The sequence below is a fragment of the Nelumbo lutea genome, chromosome 1 (genome assembly GCF_056320005.1).
Source record: "Nelumbo lutea isolate HS-2025 chromosome 1, American lotus-T2T, whole genome shotgun sequence".
Taxonomy (NCBI): Eukaryota; Viridiplantae; Streptophyta; class Magnoliopsida; order Proteales; family Nelumbonaceae; genus Nelumbo; species Nelumbo lutea.
Genome location: NC_142684.1, coordinates 43,287,262 through 43,308,833, shown reverse-complemented (window position 1 = coordinate 43,308,833; position 21,572 = coordinate 43,287,262). Strand labels below are relative to the sequence as shown.

The window sequence follows — 21,572 nt, the reverse complement described above, 5'->3', positions numbered from 1 at the left end:
GAAGCAAAACTGAAGGCCTTTTAAGTGCCACTACATCCAAAAGTAGAGAGCACCTCCCTGTAAATATCCCTATACTGTATACTTGCGCAAATTACCAATAAAACATTGTTTATAAAAATAAATAGAACCGATTTTACCATTGGTTGATTAGCAATGCAACCATTTTGGTCAAACAGGTTTATTTATAATGTCAAAAATCAAAATAACAAGACTGTAAAAAGTGGATATATCTCTAAAAATATATATTGATTTTATTAAAAATAAAAGTGTGATAAATGAAAATTATTATTATTATTATTATTAAAAATAAATAAAAATATAAAATAAAAAAAAAATTAATATATAACCCATGATTTGTTGATTGAGTCAAAGGTTGAGTGGTTCCACAAGATCCGTCATAGGGTGGCAGATGAGAATTAGAAGACTTGCATGGAAAGTACGTAGACATATCGATATGTACACATCACATGTGAACGTTGGCTTAACGAACATAGTTTATATCGGTTCACACTTTGGGTGATTAAGAACAACGGAGACCCCTCGGCTGTCCACACCAAAAGCCAACCGGATCCAAAACTACTGTTAGGAGATGCTTTTGTTAGAGCAAAACATTTTTGTCAATGTGCGCAGTGTAATCTACAGCTAGCCTGTTTTGTTTGGGCATGGCTCGTACTTTTTCGTCAGTGAAAGATGTCTTGCTTGGGGCCTACTTTTGGATTGTGAGCAGCCAATCTTCACTGACCAGGCTCCCCAAATTAATGGGCGTCCCAGGAATAGTGCCCTGCATTATTTTCTCCTTAAACATTCAGAAAGATGTTGTATCGACCCTAGCTACCTCTCCTATTTGCCAACTGGCAAGTATTGGCATGGGCTCTAGATTTTAATCAAGGTGTGGTATTTGTCCACCTGCTCAATCTCAAACATGCTCCAATTCAAAGTGCTTGTATGGGATGTAGGATCTCCTGCCCATGTCTACTCATAACACATTACCGTGTGAATTGGGAACTTCTCCCCTTGCATACTATATACAAGAGGATGGGATATTCTCCATGTGTGGCTACAATGTTATATGAGCAAACGTGGGCAGAATTCTCGTGGACAGGAGATTTAGACTCACGTGTATATGTGTGTCTAAATATATTTATGGAAGTAGTAATGATCGGGATAGGGCAGGGTAAATTTGGAGATCCCCATTCTCCATGAAGATAGGGATGGGGCTGGGATTTCTATCGATGCTGGGGTATGGGGCAGGATATTTGAATTTGCCACTTTGTTGCCATTCCTATAATCCTATGCATACTTGTCTTATATATGGTAAATACTTGCACAATATATATATCAATTACTCTTATTTAAAAGAAACATTTAGCAAACCCTTGAAACATTTTCTATCACATTTTTGTTCAGCACAACCCAAAAATCCGAGGCCCGGTCTAACATCCAATCTAATAATCAAATCGTAAAATCTGATCCGTTTACATTCCTACCCAAAATTCAAACGCAGATATTTATTTAAACATAACCTTAATTTCTTGTAAAGAAATCCAATCCAAAGTCTCTTCCTCCCGATTAAAAATCAAGCCAATAGTAAAACGTTGGAACATCTGTGTCTGCACATTTCATGCAGGGATGAGTCCCAAGGTCCCAGACTTATGGTCATGGGAATGTTTTTTGTTGAGAGGAGAGGGCAATTCCTTGTTAAGGTCAACTACCACCACCCTTAGCTTTGAGATTGAGAATGAGAAGTGGACGGACAGAGTTGATGTGGAGGATAAAATTATTGGAATTGGTGTTAGGTGTAGAGCTGTAACTCATTCTCATTCTGAACTAAGTTTACAACAGGGATCCATTGTCGTATCCCCCATGTATAAGAAGAATTCTATAGACCGTACATTGAATTCATTGTATATTCATGCGGGCTGCGGCACAGGCACTCTGTACCCTGTAGGGATCCAGCTATTAAAATACACCTGCACCTGCTCCGGCAACAGTCACAGCCCTCCCTTCACTTGCAACTCCCAGTGAAAGACGGACACAACATCACTGCTAATGGGCCGATAGTATCCGGCCCAATTATAGAGCAAGCAAGCCCTACTCAGTTTTGATAGGTTCTTCAAGTTGGGGTCAGGCAGGCGTCTAGCCCACCCAACCCAAACAGGAGTCACGTCGAGCCCTCCTAATCCTGCGCAGTGGAAGCAACTCACGCAAGCAAGCCCCGTTGGCGTTGGGAATGCAATGTTGCCGCCGGTGACTGATGGACAGTGATTGATTTTGCGACAGCCCGATCGAGCCAATTCATCAGAAGACTGAAGACCATCATCGGTCCACACCAAAGTCCAAACCCATTAAATGCGAGCCCATCAAGGGTTCAAGGTACGAGGCGAGGCGAGGCGAGGCGAGGTTCACCATTCCCTCTTTACCACCGTATCCCAAACGTCACTCACTCGCAGTCTACCCTGTGCCTCCACAGTGACGCTGTCTCGACTGCATCTCACAAGGTCAAATCATTTCCCGACACAAATTTACACCCCTATCACCAAATTTCCTTCCCAAAATACCCATGCTTCAAACAGAAAAAGACAAACCAATTCATTAAAACCACCAGCAATCACGTGATCCACCAGAGGAAGTCTTCTCACTCCTCAGTCTCCGACCCATCGGAATTCGATCTCCGCTCCCTTGTCGGACAGTACTCAGTACTACTTCCACTACTTGTCTGTCAGTAAGAGAGAGAGTGAGAGACACACACACCCACCGCCCCGCTTCGCTTGCTGCCGGTTGACCTGCCTGAGAGTGTCATTCTGATCCCTCTCTCTCTCTCTCTCTCTCTCTCTCTCTCTCTCTGTGGCAGAGGACACTTGGAGAGAGATCAACACCGTGAGAGGATGGAGGGTAGTTTGGTCATTTGCACGGGGCCCGAGGTGAGTTTGGAGTCAAAATTCCAGAGTAATTCACTCCCCGAGGTGAATCAGGATTCAGAGTTAAGAGAGAGGGGAACACAAATCGCAGGCGAAGGCTAAGGTCTCTATACTTTGCTTCTCGCTTTTCCGGATTTAGATATTCTTTGCTTTCCGTTAGTCATACTCATGTTTTTTAATTGTTGTCAGACCGGTTTAACACCGGTCAACCCGGTTCATCCGGATTGGTTTTGATTTCCCTTTTAATCATGTTTTTCTCTTTCCTGTTAATTAAGTATTTTAAATTATCCTCTCTCGTTCACTGTTTATCTGTTTCTTTCATTACTCTTTAAACTTGGTGGCAGTGAGATTTGTTCTTAGGTTTTTGTTTAGAAGAATCAGAGATCCTACTAACTGAGTCACCATCGGTTGGCCATTTTTCTTAAACTTATTCTGACCTTTTTAATTACTAACAAACTCGGATTTGAGGCTCCATATGAGATTTTGGGAGTTAGGATATTATCATTTTTTGCTCCATTTGAGATTTGGGAATTAGGAGATGATCAGTTTTGGGAATTTGGGTTTTAGCCTTTGAGCTTGAGGAATATAAAAGGAAAAAAAAAGCACTTTTTTATTTTTTATTTATTTTCCTCATTAAATAACTATTTAACAGAATCAGGATTAATTTGATCATTAAGAATAAATAATAGGGTAACTGAACAACAGAACAACATCTGCTATTGGTCATTAACGATGATAAAGACAAGAAAAATTCTCTGACACAAGGTTTTAAAAAGTAAAGGTGAATTTAAGAGAAATGGGAAAAATTGGATAGAGGTGGGGTTTAACTGTTCTCCGTGGATGGGTTTACCAAAGGGTGGATACCAGGTCATTGGCTCGACCGGCCGCATTGGTTCGGCTTCTCTCTCTCTCTCTTTTCTTTATATTCTCTGATGTACACGGGAGGTAAAGGCTATTACCTTCCACCTTGAGATTCGAGAAAACTTTCTTTACCGGCAAGAGATCATCGAGATGGGGGACTCGTCAGCGACAGACAAGAAGCAAAAGCATTTATAAAAGCTAAAGTTGAAAAAGTTACGTCCCTCAGCCTCTCTCTCTCTCTCTTGTGCAACCACTCTGTTTGAAAAAACTGAGAATTCTGGTATACTACCAACCTCTCTAGTCTTGCTGTGTATTTAATTGGGTAGAATTTATGCTCCTGGATCCCCAGAACCTCACCTTTTTAAATCTCCGCTTTTCTAAATTCCTACAACCTACTGAAGAAGCAAAGCAAAGGACACTCTCTCTTTGGTATTGGCTCTGCTCAGCTCTTCTTAAGAAGACACTCTGATACACTCTCACTTCAATAACATTGCCGCCATCACCATTCACCACCAAAAACAATGGATGTTGTAAGTATTAACCCTTCCAAACAAACCCAGAACCTTATCCTTGTTTTCTTCTGTAATTTGTTTTCATATTCTTGTTTGTTGTCCAGGACTACTGGAAAAGAAGCCACGTTCCCGCTTTTGGGAACTGGGATTATGCGAATGATCTCCCAATTACTCAGTATTTCGAGTCCGCAAGACAAGCTGGGTTGCTCCGCTACAGCGCCTGTGAACGAGATTTGTACGTTGTTAGTGATTTCTATGGCAACGATGATCTCAAGAAACCGCCCAAAACTGCTGCCTCTCGTCGAAAGGTAGTGTTCATGTTTTCTGGAATTAATTTTTCATGTAATTTTATCAAGATCAAATGGGGTCTCTTGAGTCTTCTATATCCTTTAATCCATTCTCTTATTTACCTTAATTTCCTACAAAAAGAAAAATCATTCATCATTCATGTATTTGTTATTTTGAAATGGTAGAATACGGATACGTATGTATTCATGATTTCATGTGATCGATCATGATTCATGATTGATGCAATGCATGCAACGATCCGTGAAACAATTTAATGCTTTGATGTGTACGTTGTCAGTGAATTGAATGCATGTATGTATGCATGGATGGGGCCCGGGGGTGATATATGGAAGTAGTTAATGACATTGTGGGAATGAATGATGCAGACAAAGGAAGTGGAGAAGCGGTATACGCAGCATGATAAGGAGCCAAAGAAACAAGGAAGGGTCTGTGACGTGACGGGACCGCCAAGCAAAGATCAAGAAGCTAACGTTCACCGCCACCACCCACCGCCACCACCACCGCCCAGGGCTCCTAAAGCTGTTGATGAAGATTTATACAAAATTCCACCTGAGCTCCTCCGTTCCTACCCCAGGAAGGTAAAGGCCTCTCCCCCTCTTCAATCTTCATTGTATTTGAGATTATTATCTGGGAGCTTGGGTTTTGTGTGTAGTTTCTGTTGCTTAAAATCCCAATATCCGCTTACATGGGGCTCCTCCTCCTCCTCTTTGTTGTTTTTGTGTTTTGCAGAAGAAGATGTTTGGGTTTTTTTCAAGGTGTCTAGTGCCCACTTGCGTTGTGTGAAAAAGGAAAGCATTTCGCCATTTGCTTGATGGAATTTCTTTGTGTAGAGAAACAGAGTTTTAAGTGCTTGTTTGTTTAAGTTGCATTAATGGGGCAATATTCTATCTGTGGCCCAATTACAATTACAGGAGAATGAGAAAAGATATGGGTTCTGGGTTCTAATTTTCGTAGTGCTTGTTGGCATCAGATACCATTTTCCCTTTTTTTTTTTTTTATAACAGATACCATTTTGATAAACTTCTCCCAATTTACAATGTTTTTATACAAAAGCCAAGCCAGCAGCACTACCTAAGACTGATGGGTCTCATTTTGAATCTCTTGTACTGAAACAACAAATGTTGGAATTAGGGTTTGTAGAAGCCTTAAATGAAAAGTGTTTTTGATGCTCAAATTATGCATTGTGGTCCTTTCAAAGTCACAAATACCAATGAACAAATTACCTCGTTTGTTAAAACATTAAAAAGTGTTGCAGCAGTGTCTAGCTATCACCACCTAATTAATAATAACCATAGCAGGAAAGTGGGGTGGTGAGAATTTAGGTAAAAAAAATAAATTAAAAAGTAAGAGTTGAATAGTTTAGCGTTATGGGTCTAAAGCAAACCTTTCTAAAAGTAACCAATCTGAGATCACTGTGTTTTAGCTTTAACAGGCAAAGAGTTGCATTCCCACGGTACCATCAATCCACACCACACAAATGACAAATCCATTTCACCTACTTTGAATCTCCACTGGTTCTACTCAGGTGGGGAATGGATAAAGGTATCAGAATTGCCATTTCCATGGGGTCATCAATCCACACCACAGAAATGACAAAACCCACTTCATTTGCTTTCAATCCCCACTGGTTCAATTAGTTTGGAGTCTTGGAGAATAGACATGAGTATCAGATAAGGTTTCTAGTGTCAAATATTCTTCATGGGTGCTTTAAAAATAAAGCGATAGAAAGGTAAAAGGTGACCAGGCGTGTGCGCCTGAGATTCAAAGCATTCAGGCGTGCATGTGTGCACCCGAACTCCTCCTGGATGAGTAACAGCTTATCAGGAAAGAAAGAAAGAAAGGAGAAAAGAAGCAGCCAAGCAGGTACTCGAGTATATAATGCCTTTGCTACATTGTCGCTTAGTTTCTTTATCTTGTGCCTCTGCAAGAACAGATGACCTCTAGTTTGTCTGTCTTGAGAGCATTCGGCATTGTGGGGTATGGTATTAAGTAGATTCCATTGTAAACGTCGGAATAGGACCCTCATGGGTGGGGGCCCTGTTGAATCAATTCTTACCGTTGAAGCAGGGGAGATGCCCTTCTCTTTATTCCTATGTTTTGGAGATAGAGTACAAAATTCAAAGTAAATTCTCAGTCCGGAGTTTGTTACTCTTCTTTCATGTTACAAAGGGACCAAAGCCAACAGTTGCTTTTCAGAATTGGTCTCTACTAGTCAGCCCAAGTGAACCATGTGTATCTGTTTGTCACAAAAAATTGCTTGGACGCTAGGAAAATTTGACACATTGCTGACAACGGGGCCCTACTGTTGTCTCAATTACTTATATCCATTGACTAAGGCATCATTTGTGGAGTCCACACGGATTCTTAACATGATATAGTGTGATGGTGGGCATCGGTTTCTATTTTCTTCTCCTTTTAATCAAAATTCCCACCTAAAATGTCGCCCCTTCTTGCTAATCTCCTGGTTACAAGCCCGACGTTTGAGAGAAAAAAAATGGTCCAGGATGATGATAATAGCTAAGACCCCCTGTTGCAGAGATCGTTTCAGGCCAAAACACGATGCAGATTTACTGAGATGACTGATCATAGCCATGCTCCGGCAATAGTCCATCCATTCTATTTCTATCGTCGTTGCAACTCTAGCTCCATTGATAGGAGAGATAAGCCATAACAGCGTAGACGTGCGTCTGTGAGTTGCTCCATAGAAAAGAGGCCTGACATAATTTGGGGTTTAGGGTTTAAACCCATAAAGGATATCTCAACACTGAAACTAGAAAGAATTTAACAAATTAATGATTAAAAAAGAAACAAAAAAGCAAAGAATCAAGGGGTTTTTACTATTTAGTCCACCCCCAGTAAATCTTAGCTCACAGGCGGGTATTGGTATTATAGTCTTATAGGAGAGGTATTTGAAATTTTGAATTGTTATAGGTCTATAATGGAATTCAGAATTCTGAGGTGGAGTCCCTTATCGGCTGGTGGACATGTGATCAGAGGACTTCCCTACTCCTACAGCGACTAGTTGAAATCAAATTTGGGAGAAAATGATTTCATCTACAGCGTCTGTTGGACGTGCCCGCTCCATCCACCTCCCTTGTCGCCCTTGCCCCCTTCGTCACCTTCATCTGTTGGACCCCAAAATCCCACCGCTGTGACCTCACTTCGAATCTCCTTTTAGCTGTACACATGTAACAAAAGAACGAATCAACCCCGTTCTTCCTTATATTGCAAAACCGATGACACTGTAACACAAGAACAGCTCAACCCCGTTCTTCCTCATATTGTGGTCACATCCCTTTCCCCTGCTTCTCCCTCGTAGATCGTCAGGGAGGAATTGGAGCACCAAAGATTCATCCTTTCATATTCAGGGACGTGATTCCTTTCTCTACTTGATGAACGTAGTTGACGGCAATTACAGCAATGATTCTATCGATTGATGTTGTCGAACCACATAGGTTTGAATTGGTTAATGTTTCATTTTGAAAATTTGAGGGAGAATAATGGATAAATTAGTCTTTTTATTCTTTGATTTATTTCCATTAACAGACGTCAATGGCAAGGAGGACATAGCTTAGATAATATGTAAACAGTAAGGATAAAATTAGTAAATTAGCTAAACCATAAGGGTAGTTTAATCTTTTTTTATCTCTCTCTCGATTTTTTTTCTTTCTTGAGTGGGGTGGAGGGGCACAGACCACAAAGAACCCACCTCTTTGTGGGTAGTAAAGGGAGAGTTTAGTCTTGCCACATGGCAAAGGAATCTATGATTCAAATTTAGGGATAAACCAAGGAAGGATGATAAGAGGAATCTCTAAGGCCACATTGAGCCCTTAAATCAATGTTTTAAAAACTAACCCGAACTGGAACCACTTTGGCCACTAGTTTCCAGGTCAGTGGTTCAAAGACAGCCCATTTCAATTTAAAAAACAATAAAAATTAAAAACATAATTAAAATGATAAAACAACCAAAAATCATTGTCCAGGTCGAATGTGTCAACGACTCAATTGCCCGGGTCAATAGGTCATTGACCAAATCAATAATTTTGGCCAAGGAGTGAGTTATGGGTGAAAGAACCGATTTAATTTCCAGACCAAACAGTCCAACCATTAGAATCAACAACGGTTCATAAATCATGCATTAAATAATTTTCCGACGGAGCATTCTTTTGTAGTTGAGCCTTTGATGAACTAAACAAGTAAGGCTCACTTGTTGGGATAAAAAGGAAGCATCCTACACAATTAACCTATTTTTCTGACAAGGATGGTTCATATGGCCAATCAAACCGATAGGGGATCAATGGATAAGTGAGGCATATAAGCTTATATTAGAAGGGTTTGGAACTAATATTTTGGCCTTGTTCATTTACCAAGAGCCATTTTCCCATTCTTTTACCTCATTCACTTTTTCGAGTAAGTGGTTAATTTTTTTATCTTTTGTCATTTTTACCCTTGGGCTCAAGTCCATGTCTTTTAGATTTTATTGCTTTAATAGATGTTTCTGATAGGTTGTATTTTGAGCATTTACTCTCAACTCGAGAAAGTTAACTTTCCAAAGTGGAAGAAAGATAACACGGCCCTGACGAAGTGACACACAAGAAAAACATATTTACCATAGAGACCCACCTAAATCCTTAAAAAGAACATAGAAGAGTTGATCAATGGCAATTACAATCCCATTGACCCACTTTCCCCCTCTATTAGAATCTGCAAAACAAACGAGGCCTTTGAGCTATACATTTCCTATGCGGGGTCAGAAGTGGAACTAACCAACTTGAAGACTCAAGGAGTGCACATCGATAACCCCAATTGAAACTGCATGGCAGTCCAATATGCCACATGTCATTGACTCATTTCCTTAATCGTTTAATGATACTCAAGTGTTTAGTACCATTGCTGTTTTTGCCTAAAACAATTTGGATTGGATCAAAACAAATTGGTTAAAAATATGTTTGACAATTCACACATCAAATTTTTATTGATCATGTGGCGTTTAAAGTAGAAACAGCAACTTGTAATCTTGGTCAACCCAAAACGATTGAGGTAGAAAAAATCTCTTAAAAATCTGTACCCAAATGTTTGAGGTAGAAACAGCAATCCAAAAACAACCTATATATTCTCCGTGTTCTCAAAAACAACCATTCGCTTGCTGGGTCGGCAAGGAACTGAAGACTTACCAAACATGATTCATTATCGTATGTGCCAGTTCTGTATTTTAAACCTAAAATAATCCAATGGCATGAAAACCAACCACCCAAGTCACTTAAATTATTAATGGTGGGAAACAAGTGGGAAATAGAGAAACTTGTTTAATCGAAAAAACCCCTTTTAGTGTTTTTAATAATTAATATTAGACTTATTATCCATTAATAAATTATTAATTATTTCATAAGACAATAATAAAATAATTTAATTACAATTAATAAAATAAAATAGTACTAGTAAAATACTAAATAATAAAAAATATTAACTAATTAATAGTCAACAAAAAACAATTATTTAATAATTAATTAATTATTTTATAATACTCTTAGAGAACCATTCAACCTAAAAGCTTAAGCTATTAAGTGAGATCCTTGAATAGGTTTTATTCTCTAACAAATACAAATTTATTATTTTTCATAAGACAATAATAAAATAATTTAATTTAATAATATAATATATTGATAAAAATACTAAATAATATAAATATTAATTAATTAATAACTACGAAAAATAGTTATGAAATAATTAATTATTGAATAATTATTATTAATTTACTTAAAAATTTTACTAAAATGTTAATTAATTACACACTAGTAATACTAAATAAAAATATTAATTAATGCTAACAATAGTAATAAAATTAATCAATAAAAATATTAATAATTAATAATAAAAACACTACTAATTTACTGTCTATACTTTTGGGGATAACATGAACCTATAAACTTAAGCAGGGTAATTTTAATGACTGAAATTTCTGGGGAGATCATGACTGAATTCGGCAAATGATTTAGGGTAGAGCGGTTAAATTTCAGAGGAAGAGCTTGGAGAAGAATTCTCCAAACAATGATGTGAATACATGACGGGAATTCCTTGAAGGTGAGTTCTTATTTGGTAGAGCCGTTAACTTTCCTTTATCCGATCCGAATATCTCAGAGGCTCACACTTTCCAAGAAGGTATTCAAATGGCCAAAGTCTTGCAAATCACTCATGTTTGGATTGAGGGTGATGCTCAAAAGATAGTCCAAGCCCTGTTGGATGACCAATTTGACACCCCTTGGTGGTTATTCTCCATTATTTGAGGGACTTTTGAAAGACTTTCAGTCTACTGTTATCTCATTTAGGCCTCGTACAGGCAATAGAGTAGCACATTTAATTGCAAAATTTGCTTGTAATCTCTCCAGGACTAAACTCGGCGGAATCCGCCTGATTTCTTTTTGCCTGTACTTGTTGAAGATATGAATGAAAGAATTGCCTACGGGCTTCTTCAAAAACAAAAAACAAAAACAAAACCTAAGGAGAGGAGGGTGGGAAAAATGGCCCGGGCTGTTTGGGAGCTTCCTTGTGCATGACATTATCATGTGTGCGGGGTCAAAGAATAATTGCAACCAACATTCCTCAAACCAAAAACACCACAAGGAATTGAAGCTGAAAAACAGCGCAGGCTCGGGCTGTTTTCTCAAACGGCCACCAAAGATTTGCCCCTAAGGCCCCTTGCTATAAAACTAGCCACCGAAACCCCCACATACATAATGGACATCGAATAATTTACAATACAAGAATGTATTTATGACAGAAATCAGTTAGGCGACCAATGACCCAAGGATGATTGGCATTACCAGCAAAAAAACAAAAAAACTTGGAGCTTGCGCGGGAATCTTATATACAGTCCTATACCTCTAGATGCACAAAAGCACTCGACATGTTCTTTTCATATAAGTTTCCTTCACACTGGGAAAGAGATCACCGTTCTCTAGTAGACAGGACTGAATTAACCTAAAAAGATAAGTAGAAAACCTTTCGGATAGATGGTCTGGATTGACCAGTGGCCATGTTATCTTTGCACCGGCTAAAACAGGGGTTTGCCATGGATTTCCTACATCTTGCAGAAAGTAAATAGTATATCTTTATGCATGCACAGAAAATTTAAATTAAGAGAACATAAAGTGCAAATCAACAACAGAAGATTTCCTACATAATTAAGCACTAGTATACCTGGTTTCCAACCATGAAAGCTTGCCTTCTCAATCACTGATCCTAGATTCCTAGGTACAAGAGTTCAAGGTATACTGGAATGAGAAAGGCAACACATCTAACCATCTCAGGATTACATGCACTGATGGTCGTGAAATCCAATTAGTAATCAGTATGTTGCGAGACTTCTCCCCTGTCCCTTTCAGACTCAGAAAAGTATTTATGGGCATCAAATGGCTGATTCCTGGAACTGGAATCACGAAAATTGAACCCAATCCCACTATTCATGGGAGCAAATGCTGCAAGAAGAATCAATAGAATGCATTAACAGAAAATATACTATATTAAAAAGCAACCCCTGAGTATTAAATATTATCCTCTTTAAGTTTATACAACCAATACAAACTTTGAAGAGATTCATTGTTAAAGTTACTTGGCAATTGTCATCCCTCACTTCTGAGGCCCAGGTTCAAACCCATGGAATGACAGGCTCTCCCCACACCATGCCAGTGGAACCTGAGTATAGGGGTGTCAATCGACCGATTTTGGATTGGATCCAATCCGATCCAAACCTTATCAAATAAGATTTAGACAGTCCACTATAATTATTGGATTGGGCCAATCCAAAATAAATTGGTCCATATTCTTATTGGTCTGAATTGGACCTAAACCAAATTTCCAATAATCCGATCATGAGGCCAAATCCTTGTCCAATTTGAAACTGATCAAAACTGAAGCCAGCATAAAATCACTTTTTGAAAGTATTTTTATGAATGCACTTTTACGAAAACGCTTTTATAAAAGTAATTTTATGAAAAGTACTTTTACGAAAACACTTGTACAAAAATACTTTTACAAAAATACTTACAAAATCACTTTTACAGAAGCAATTTTATAAAAGCACTTTAATAAAAACACTTTAAAAAAAATAGTTTTCGAAAGCACTTTTATGAAATCACTCAGAACTTTTATGGAAAAAGCACTTTTACAAAAACACTTATATGAAAGTACTTTTATAAAAGCACTTCTACGAAAGTACTTATACAAAAGCACTTTTATGAAAGTACTTTTATGAAAGCACTTCTATAAAAGTGCTTTTTCAATGCCAAAAGGGTATATTTTTGTAATTTCAGATTTTCTTCATTTTAATATATTTTTGTAATTTTTTATATGTTCTGTTCTTTATATAATTTTTGATATTTCATTCAGTTTGGATTGGATCCAATCCATTTCATTTACATTTTAATGGATTGGATTGGATTTGGTTTGTATTGGATTTGGACTGGATTGGGTCCAGTCCATTTGTAAGTGGACTCGCATTGGACTGGATCAGGTTGGACCAAATCCAATCCAATTGACACCTCTACCGGAGCACCCTGCTCTACTAAACATATGATTGATGGCTTGGCAATTGGCACCTTGCTTTGAGGAAGCATGGATTCAAATTCGTGGGATGGCAGGCTCTCCACATTAGGCCATCCCTACTAGCCATCTAAGGAGGTCTGGCATATGGTGCCCCATCCCTATGGAGGTAAAAGAAGCATTTCCACAACTAAAAAAAAAACTTTATATAAACAGTACCATATTTGTCATTGACCTGATGCACCTAGCAATATGCAACCACTACAGTACTGAGTTCTGATGCCATTTCATGGCTTCATGCTAAGTTGGAGAACATAACTTTCTAGGCATTGGACCTATTTTCTGCATTGTGTTACATTTAAGTATTATCTCCAAGCCAATAGAACGAAAATCGTGTCAATGTCAATACATAAGTACATTTATGTTTGAATTTGTATACCCTGCTATAAAATGTAATTCATACCTAAACTGGTAGTGGAAAGGGGTTGTCAAGTGGTCCTTGTTCTCCTTCCTACCACACTCCCCACTACCCACACCATAATACAGACTGATCCTCCTATCAATTTTCAGAACAATATTATTTAAAAAAAATTAAATCCAATCTCACCTCCTTGAAAAAACCCCCTCTTCTCTATATCTTCTCCACCAATCATGCATCCACCACAGCCCAATAAAAACCATTTAAGCCCCTACACTTCTCGACATCTGTTCTACTAACCACATTGCCTATTAGGAGTGGATTAATTGGATAAAGCCCCCTACTCACCCCTAATGCTCTGTATAAGGTTAGATTTGGTATGCCAATGGTTCAGGTTGGTATCAGTTACAACCATCCCATCTTGTAGGGTCATAATGTTTACATGTATAAGAGAGAAAGAAAAAGAGGAAATTTTAGTACAATCTGTAACCTTAATTGGTTGCCTAGATATAAACAAACTTCAAGAGAATGTTAGATAATTTTAACATCCCCTTCATTTCTTTAGTGGTTAACTCCCACTGTTCTCCAACAATGGTCGTGGTTATTGTAATAAGAAGGAAATGAGAGAATCGGTAAGTCTTACCTTTCTTTTTTCTCCCTACGTTCCTGACTCAGCATGCTGTTTTTTCCTTAATTCTTTTAATAGGATTGAGTGGGAGCTGTTAGAAATAGTATAAGGGGTATTTATGTCATTTTATCAGTAGCTACTTGTATGGGTATTCTTTTTATTTTTTTACGAGTAAGCACAGAATTTCATTAATTAGAAAAAGAGGTTAAGGTACATCATTAAGGAGATCCCATCTAAGGAGGCTAGCCTCAGCTAACCTCCAAAAAATAAAAGGAAAAACCAATTTGGCAGCCCCAGTACAAATGACCTCTTAATACCCCCTGTTTTTCTGATACATCTGCCAACCATTGGCAGCCCTTGGAATCCATTTTACTTGTGCCTGCAGGTCCTCTATTAATTTTTTCAGCTTTCTGAAGACATAACTTCCAGGTGACCTGATCATCCTTTAACCATGCTATGCCTTGTCCAAACTCTTAAGACCTGTGAGTGCTGCCTAAGTATCTGCCCAGATTGAATTTCCTACACACAAAGAACCTGAGAAGAATTCTAAAATATGGGAGTATTCTAGTCATTGACATTTTATGTTCACAAAAAACTAATAAATAAATGGGTTCACTAGAATGTGTTACTCATTTTCTCCCATCAATTCTCTCCTCTTTATGATCTCCTGCTCTCTTGTTCTTCTTTTGAGGTCAAGACATGGTATCAGAATAACAAATGAATCATTTCTGAGGCCTGAGAGCATGTCTTTTCTAAAGCCCTCCACAAATTAAATGTTTTCTCATTCCCCCAAGGAATGAGAATCAATCTAGGGTTTTTCATGGGGGACAAACATTTTCCTCTCCTTACTTTCCCCATGTCTTTTGTAACAATCAATGGTTGCCCACTATGGTGTTTCCCGGTGATGAAGGCATTCTTGTCTCCAACAGGGATATCAATGAGAAGAGGTCTAATTTGCAGTGTTACGAGGTTGTTAAGATTGGTTGAGGAATGTGCTACAAATGGTTATTGCCAATTACTTCTTCATTCAATGAATGTGTTAATTCGAGTGTGGTATTGTGAAGGCTGTCTGCATTGCTGAGGTGCTGTTGTTGGTTATTTGAAAATGTATTGATTGATTGGTGTTGGACTTTACTAGGATGTGCCAATTTGTGCAATGGAGTATGGTATTAAAACATGATTGGTGTCCTTTACAATGAAGGGAAAAGTTAACATATAGTAACCCAAAGGCTGAAATGAATGGGTTCAAGAGAATCTCATTATGACCTGGCTATGGAATGGCATGCAAGAAGCCAATATCAATATGAATCTTGTGTTTTCCTGGACACAACAAAGGAAATGTGAGGTTATGCCAAGCAACCTATTCACAGTAGAACAATATCGACCGAGTATACCATCTTTTTCAGGAGTACCTATGATCACAGGCTCACAGCAAGGAGAAAAAGACCATGAAGAGAATTATCTTTTTTTATGAATAAATATGAAGAGTATTATCATTGTGCTACTCTTAAACATGTTTACAATGAATTAGGTAAGTATCAGATATTGACCTCAGGCCTGAGACAGAAGAGGCATTGGGAAAATCTTGATGTAGCTTGACTCTTGAGGCTTACACATGGGTCAAAGATCAAATCTTGGGAACTAGTGGAAGTTTTTCTCATGTTGGGAGAGTTTCGTTGAACTCTCCAGGACCTATCTTTTACATATCAACTTACCTTAGCAATCTTAGAAAATGCTAGTTGGGACAATAGAGGTAGAAGTTATGGAATTCAAGGGGGTCTGTTTACTGGTGTTAATGGGGGAAAGGGTGATGATCGTGAAACCCATGAAAACAATGGTGGTGTTTTATATTTGAATAGTAAAAAAGAAAAATTTTATTAATAAAATAAAAACAGGATACCACCCAATTACAAAAGCACAAAGACTAACAAAAGAAAAACATGGAAACCCTCGACATAAAAAAGTGTCTAATCTTCAGGATCAAATGCCTCACAATGTCCCTCGTCAAGTTTAATTCCCTGGATCAAACTTGTTTGTCTCTTTGGCTTTCTTCATCCCTTTGAAGGTTCAGTGTCTCCTTCTTTGTCCACTCTTTTTTTACCTAAATGAATTCCAACCCTACCAGTTGCGATTTCCAACTGCTGGAAATTCCCACACTCCAATCCTACCATTCACACCCTCATCACAGCACGAGACAGTCACTTGTTAATAGCCCCTTCACCGTCAGCCCTACCTAACTTTCCTTGCTTGCCATCCCCTTTCCCACCTTACTGACTCCTTCACCACTTCCCCAGAACTGACCTCCCTTCCTTCCAACTTAACTTTTGAAAAAACAGCCCCTTGGTTCTCCTTCTCCCAACTCCATTGTTCTGACAAAATGGAAGAGAAGGACAAAATGGAAGAAAGCTTCACAGCGAAATCACCAAAATAAAGAAACTTACCTGCTTGCTGGTCATAAACCGACTCCTTGGCCAGAACTTTCAACGTGATTACCACACTGATCTTTCTCCTCAAGAACCTTACAACCTGTCCTTCCCAAGATTTTCAGGCTGAACGCATGCCCAATTCTTTGACTCTATTTAAACTCTCTTCTTCAAGACTCCCAAACTGAAATGAGGTGTCTTCAAAAACTCCCCAGCCTTGTTGATGAGACTGGCTTTCAAAACTCGATCCTCAATCAACCTTCGTCTCCTTTACCTCCCCGAGTCACCTCGTGGTCTCATTTTCTCCTTCCACGTGTCCCACTGAGTTAGTCTCTCCCCTAACGCCACTATCTTTAAAGGAATTAACTCCATCGCAAACACCCCAGTTAAGTTTAAGTTCTCCTCACCATTCATAATCGAATGTGCCCCACCACTTTTAATGTTTCTCGGGATTATACTATCACTATTCTTCATGCAGCCCAAGAAAAGTCCCCAACTGCTTCAATCAAGGAGATATCATGGTAGAGGATGTGAAACTCCTAGAAAAAAATGCATTTATCAAAAACAAACTCCTAGAAAAATGCATGTATTGTGGTTTGGATATGGTTATACCATCTAATTGGTTATAATCTGCATGGCCACCATCCATATGGGTTAATCATGTATCAATTGAAGAATCTAGAGTAACTAAAATTAGCCAAAGCCTGCCCTACTTGCATTACTATTACTTTTTTCTGTTTTTTGAAAAAAAAAAGGTTATTTCATTGAATAGAAAAAAGGGAGGAATGTACAAGGAAGATATATAAGAGCGAAAAAAAAACCAAACACATTTACATAGGCAGTGTATTCACACCATACAAGGAGACCCTGTCCACCCCCAATTTGACAAGCAGATCAGCCTAAGTATTTAACTCCCTCAGAATCCACCTATAGGACACAAAAAGTTCTGTACTAAGTATTTCATTTAAGAAATGAGAAAATCTCCACAGCCCCACAGCAGAACCAGAGACCCATCCAATCACAACTTTTGAGTCACACTCAACAAGACCTGGCTTTCATGGACTTGACAATCCTTAGCCCCACAAGAAGGGAGCTTGGGTGGAAGCAATAAGAAATGACTTAAGCGCCCATAATATAATGATGGATATGGCACTGAACAGAACAGAATGGCAAAATAGGATTTCATGTAACCAACCCCATATGGTTGGAACAAGGCTTGGATTTGAATTATTCTGCATCTTTGAATCTTTCCATGTTGAAATTCAAAATCAATTTGGTGTGCATCTTGAAATTTTGAATGTATAATGCAAAGGAGTGTTTTCTTATTAAGTTTCAGAATTTATTTAAACAATGTTGGATTATTGATTGTACATCATATTTATATATTTCTCAAGAAAATGGAATGGCTAATTTATTTCTTGCTTGAGATTTCAGATATTTACTTATACAAATGGGGGTCCCTAAACAGTTTGGGAATGGTGTAGTTCTTATAGCATATTGTCTAATTAATCATATGGCTAGATCAGTCCATGGAAATTCTACATTCTCTACTTTTTTTCCTACTTCCCATTAGTTTCCTTTTTTCTTCATACTATTAGATGTGTCTGTTCTGTGAACATTTAGGCTTGGGCTTAGGTACACTCAATCTGCATGCTGTCCTGTGTTTTTCCGCATTACTCAAACACATAAAGGGTACAAGTATTACAGTCCTAAGTTGAACAGGACTCTAGTTTAGAAGAAACTTGGTGGGATGGATTTCATATTTTGGCCTCTAGTTTTTTTTTTTCTGAGGGGAAGGGTGGGCTATGCTTGAGGTTAGATTAAATGGGTCAACATTGGAGTAACCCCAACATATATCCATAACATACCTGACAGCTGGCACTCCCAGGTGCTATGTAAATATATTTACTTTCATTCAACTCATGACTGACATGAAACTGAGCTTCCAAACTCATTTATTGGGAAAGAAACAAGCTAACCTTGGAATTATTATTGTACAAGGTAGTCTGAGCCTCTGAGGAAGGTGATAGCCCACTCCACAGGCAAACAAATTATTTTATTATCTAATGAGCATGTACCATCTGCTGGCTAGTACCAAATACTCCTTTAATTTGGTTCTTGACATTATTCTACCATGTGCATCAGCCACTAAAGGAAGATCCAAGGATGAAAAAGCATCTTATTTCGTTAACAGATGTCACTCTTTTGAATTATATGACTCAAGTAATATTGACATGCCATAGCAAGAAAAAAAGTAATATTGACATGGATACAAAATATAAAAGATTTTGTGCAATTTGTTGAGTAATATTTTTTTAAGTAAAGAACTATAAGATAAATTCATGAATGAAGTGGTTTTCCATGTGATCAAATTTTTAGTAAGAAAAATGAAAGAAATAACAAGATTGACAAAAAAAAATGGAAGCAAAAAATGAGATTAATGCTCAAATTGTTAGTGAAAGCAAAGAGATTTAGATGCATAGGGCATACCTTTCTCTCTCATTCTTTTTTCTCTATCGTATTCAAACTTGTCCCGGATTTGGCCAACTTTTTCCCAGGTATCACCATATCTGTTTCTCCCAAAACTTAGGTCCTGTATTTCCATTCAGTTACTTAGGTATGTGGTGACATTACTAAGAAGTTTCTCAAGGACCATTTACATAGAAGATTTAAAATGCTATGCAGATATTTAACATGTAATATTTTTTTAAGTAAATAATTTAATGATATTAAATCCAAAAGATCAGAATTACAAGCATCCCTAGGAGAGGCGCGAGATACAGCTTCTCCCTAATAAACAAAACATCAATCAAGTTACATATGAGCGCAGTACAACTGATTCCTATTTACCCCTTGCAGTGTTTTAAAAGTGCAAGGCGCAAAAAAAAAGAGTAATGGCCATTTTCTGCCTGAGACGCAAGGCGTAATGTGAGGCACACACCTTTTTGAAGCAAGGTGCAAATTTTCAAAAAAAAATGTAAAAAATTCAAAATGAAATAAGAAATTATTGAAATAGTATCAATTAAAAAATTCAAACTTTAATTGTAAACTAAATGCTTTAAAAAAAAAAACTATTAACTCCAATTAAATGCTTTAAAGCATATTCAAAGTGAAAATACAAAAAAAAGCATACAAAGCATATTCAATTTCCCTATTGCATTATTTTAAATAGTTAATGTTATGTTAAGCATCTTTCATTCCTAATTCTACAAGCTGCCTTTGTACCAAGCCCCTCAAGGCAAGGTCAAACAAGTCCATGTTAAGGTCTTAAATTCTTAATCCCTACAAAAAAATGATTTTATAATTTAAATTATCTTCTATAAATATCTTATATTAGGATAAATGAATATACAACATTAGCAAATAGGGGGTTCTCGAAGCACAATTCTTCCCATTGTGGGGAACCTCAGGGGAATTATTACACTATGGAGAGATGATGTTGTGGAGTCCATTGAGCAACTAATTGGCAAACTCTCAATATCTATAAAATTCAAAAACTTTGAGAATGTACTCATGTGGGTATTAACGAATGTTTGCGAGCCAAATATTTATAAAGAGTGGAATGCAATATGGGAGGAATTGTTTGCAATTATTGGCTTATGGGATGGTCCTTGGATGTTTGGTGTGGATTTTGCTGTAATTAGATTCTCTAATGAAACAAGTAACCCCCAAAAGCAGATTTCCACTAGCATGAGAAGGTTCTATGAATTTATTGATTTATGTGAATTAAAGGAGCCCTCTATTGCAAACAAGATTCACTTGGTCCAATTTCCAAGAAAATCCCTTATGCTCAAAATTGGATAGAATTCTCTTCGATATTGCCTTGGAAAACCTTTGGGAATATTTGGTTGATAGAGCACTGCCTAGAGTCACATCAGATCATTGTCCCACCAATTTTGCTTGACCTAAAAAAAAAAAGGAGGATTATGTGAAGGTGTACTAGAGCAGCTCTGTTGTGGACCATTTGGGAAGAAAGGAATTCAAGAATTTCCAAGAAAAGGAGAGAAGACTACAAGAAATAAAGGAGTGTGTGCTGAATAGGGTAATTCATTGGTTTAAAATATTGGATTTATTCAATCGTTTTCCTTTGATGATTTGTGGAGGAATTGGTCACCTGTGACAAGGTGTTCTTCCAAAAAGAACAAAGTGCAAATTGGGTACCTCCTCTTGAAGGTTATTTAAAGCTAAATTTTGATGGAAGCAATCAAGGTAATCTAGGCCTGTCTGGAATGGGTGGGGTCTTGAGAAATGAGGTTGGGAATGTTTGATCACTTTTCTCAAAGTCCATTGGGAGCTTGGACTCTATAAAGGCTGAGTTACTAGCGGCAATTTAAGGAGTGCAAATTGCACTCTAGCTTGATGTGGAGTTTCTTCTGATTGAAGGGGATTCCAAGTATTGATTTTCCATAAAACACTTCCTAGCAAAACAAAATAATACTTTAGACTGCCTACAAAAGAAGAAGCCTTTTTATGTGCTTGTCCCCTAACTGGTGCTCTTTGCAAAGCTAATGGTGAGGACGGCTTCCACTTACTAATTTCCTTCTCCTTTGCTATTGCTATTTGAGACTGAACTTTTGCCTTATTTGGTTGCAGGTGGAATCTACCCACTGATGAAAGTCTGCTTTTCGACCCGTCAGCCTTTGTATGGCCCACAAAAAGAGTGAGGATCATGTGGAAATGTATCAAAGAAGCTGCACTTTGGACAATCTGGAAGGAAAGATATGCAAGAATTTTTCAAGAAAAGGAACACAGTCTCCCTGATATCAAAGAGTGCAAATTAACAAGGGCAATTCATTGGTTGAGAACTTATTTGTTCTCCTTTGATGACTAATAGAAGAAGAAAAAGAGAAGAAATAAGGAAGAAGAAGAGAAGAGAGAGAGAAGAGAGAAGAGAGAAAGGAGAAGAGAAGAGAAAGGTTTGGAGAGTTCTAATCTTTCTAGAGGCACCAGCTTATGTTCTTATAT

The 21,572-nt window shown here is 37.8% G+C and overlaps 2 protein-coding genes across 4 annotated transcripts in view; one reads left to right on the top strand and one right to left on the bottom strand.

Annotated features, from left to right (window-relative positions):
- The first annotated feature begins 2,622 nt into the window (after positions 1-2,622).
- Positions 2,623-5,545, top strand: LOC148874436 (pathogenic type III effector avirulence factor Avr AvrRpt-cleavage: cleavage site protein). Of its 2 annotated transcripts, XM_088965447.1 has the most exons (5): positions 2,623-4,059; positions 4,181-4,309; positions 4,396-4,599; positions 4,966-5,178; positions 5,330-5,545. In XM_088965447.1, exons 2-5 carry the CDS (start codon positions 4,301-4,303, stop codon positions 5,381-5,383), a joined length of 480 nt encoding a protein of 159 aa, XP_088821573.1. In that variant the 5' UTR covers positions 2,623-4,059; positions 4,181-4,300; the 3' UTR covers positions 5,384-5,545. The 2 variants fall into 2 exon arrangements, with proteins under 2 accessions (XP_088821573.1, XP_088821571.1); XM_088965445.1 differs by having other exon boundaries at positions 2,623-4,309.
- Positions 5,546-11,358: 5,813 nt separating this feature from the next.
- LOC148874435 (uncharacterized) overlaps positions 11,359-21,572 on the bottom strand; it is a 33,231-nt gene continuing 23,017 nt past the window's right edge. The window contains exons 4-6 of one of the 2 annotated variants that reach the window (XR_016105334.1): positions 19,098-19,200; positions 11,798-12,075; positions 11,359-11,684 (exon numbers count right to left, since the gene is read on the bottom strand). Coding sequence is in view for 1 of the 2 variants with exons in the window: in XM_088965652.1 (XP_088821778.1) it covers positions 11,939-12,075; positions 19,098-19,200 (240 nt within the window). In the remaining variant the exon portion in view is untranslated. Of the gene's footprint in view, positions 11,685-11,708; positions 12,076-19,097; positions 19,201-21,572 lie in introns of those variants that run through there. The other variant, XM_088965652.1, reaches the window with a different exon arrangement.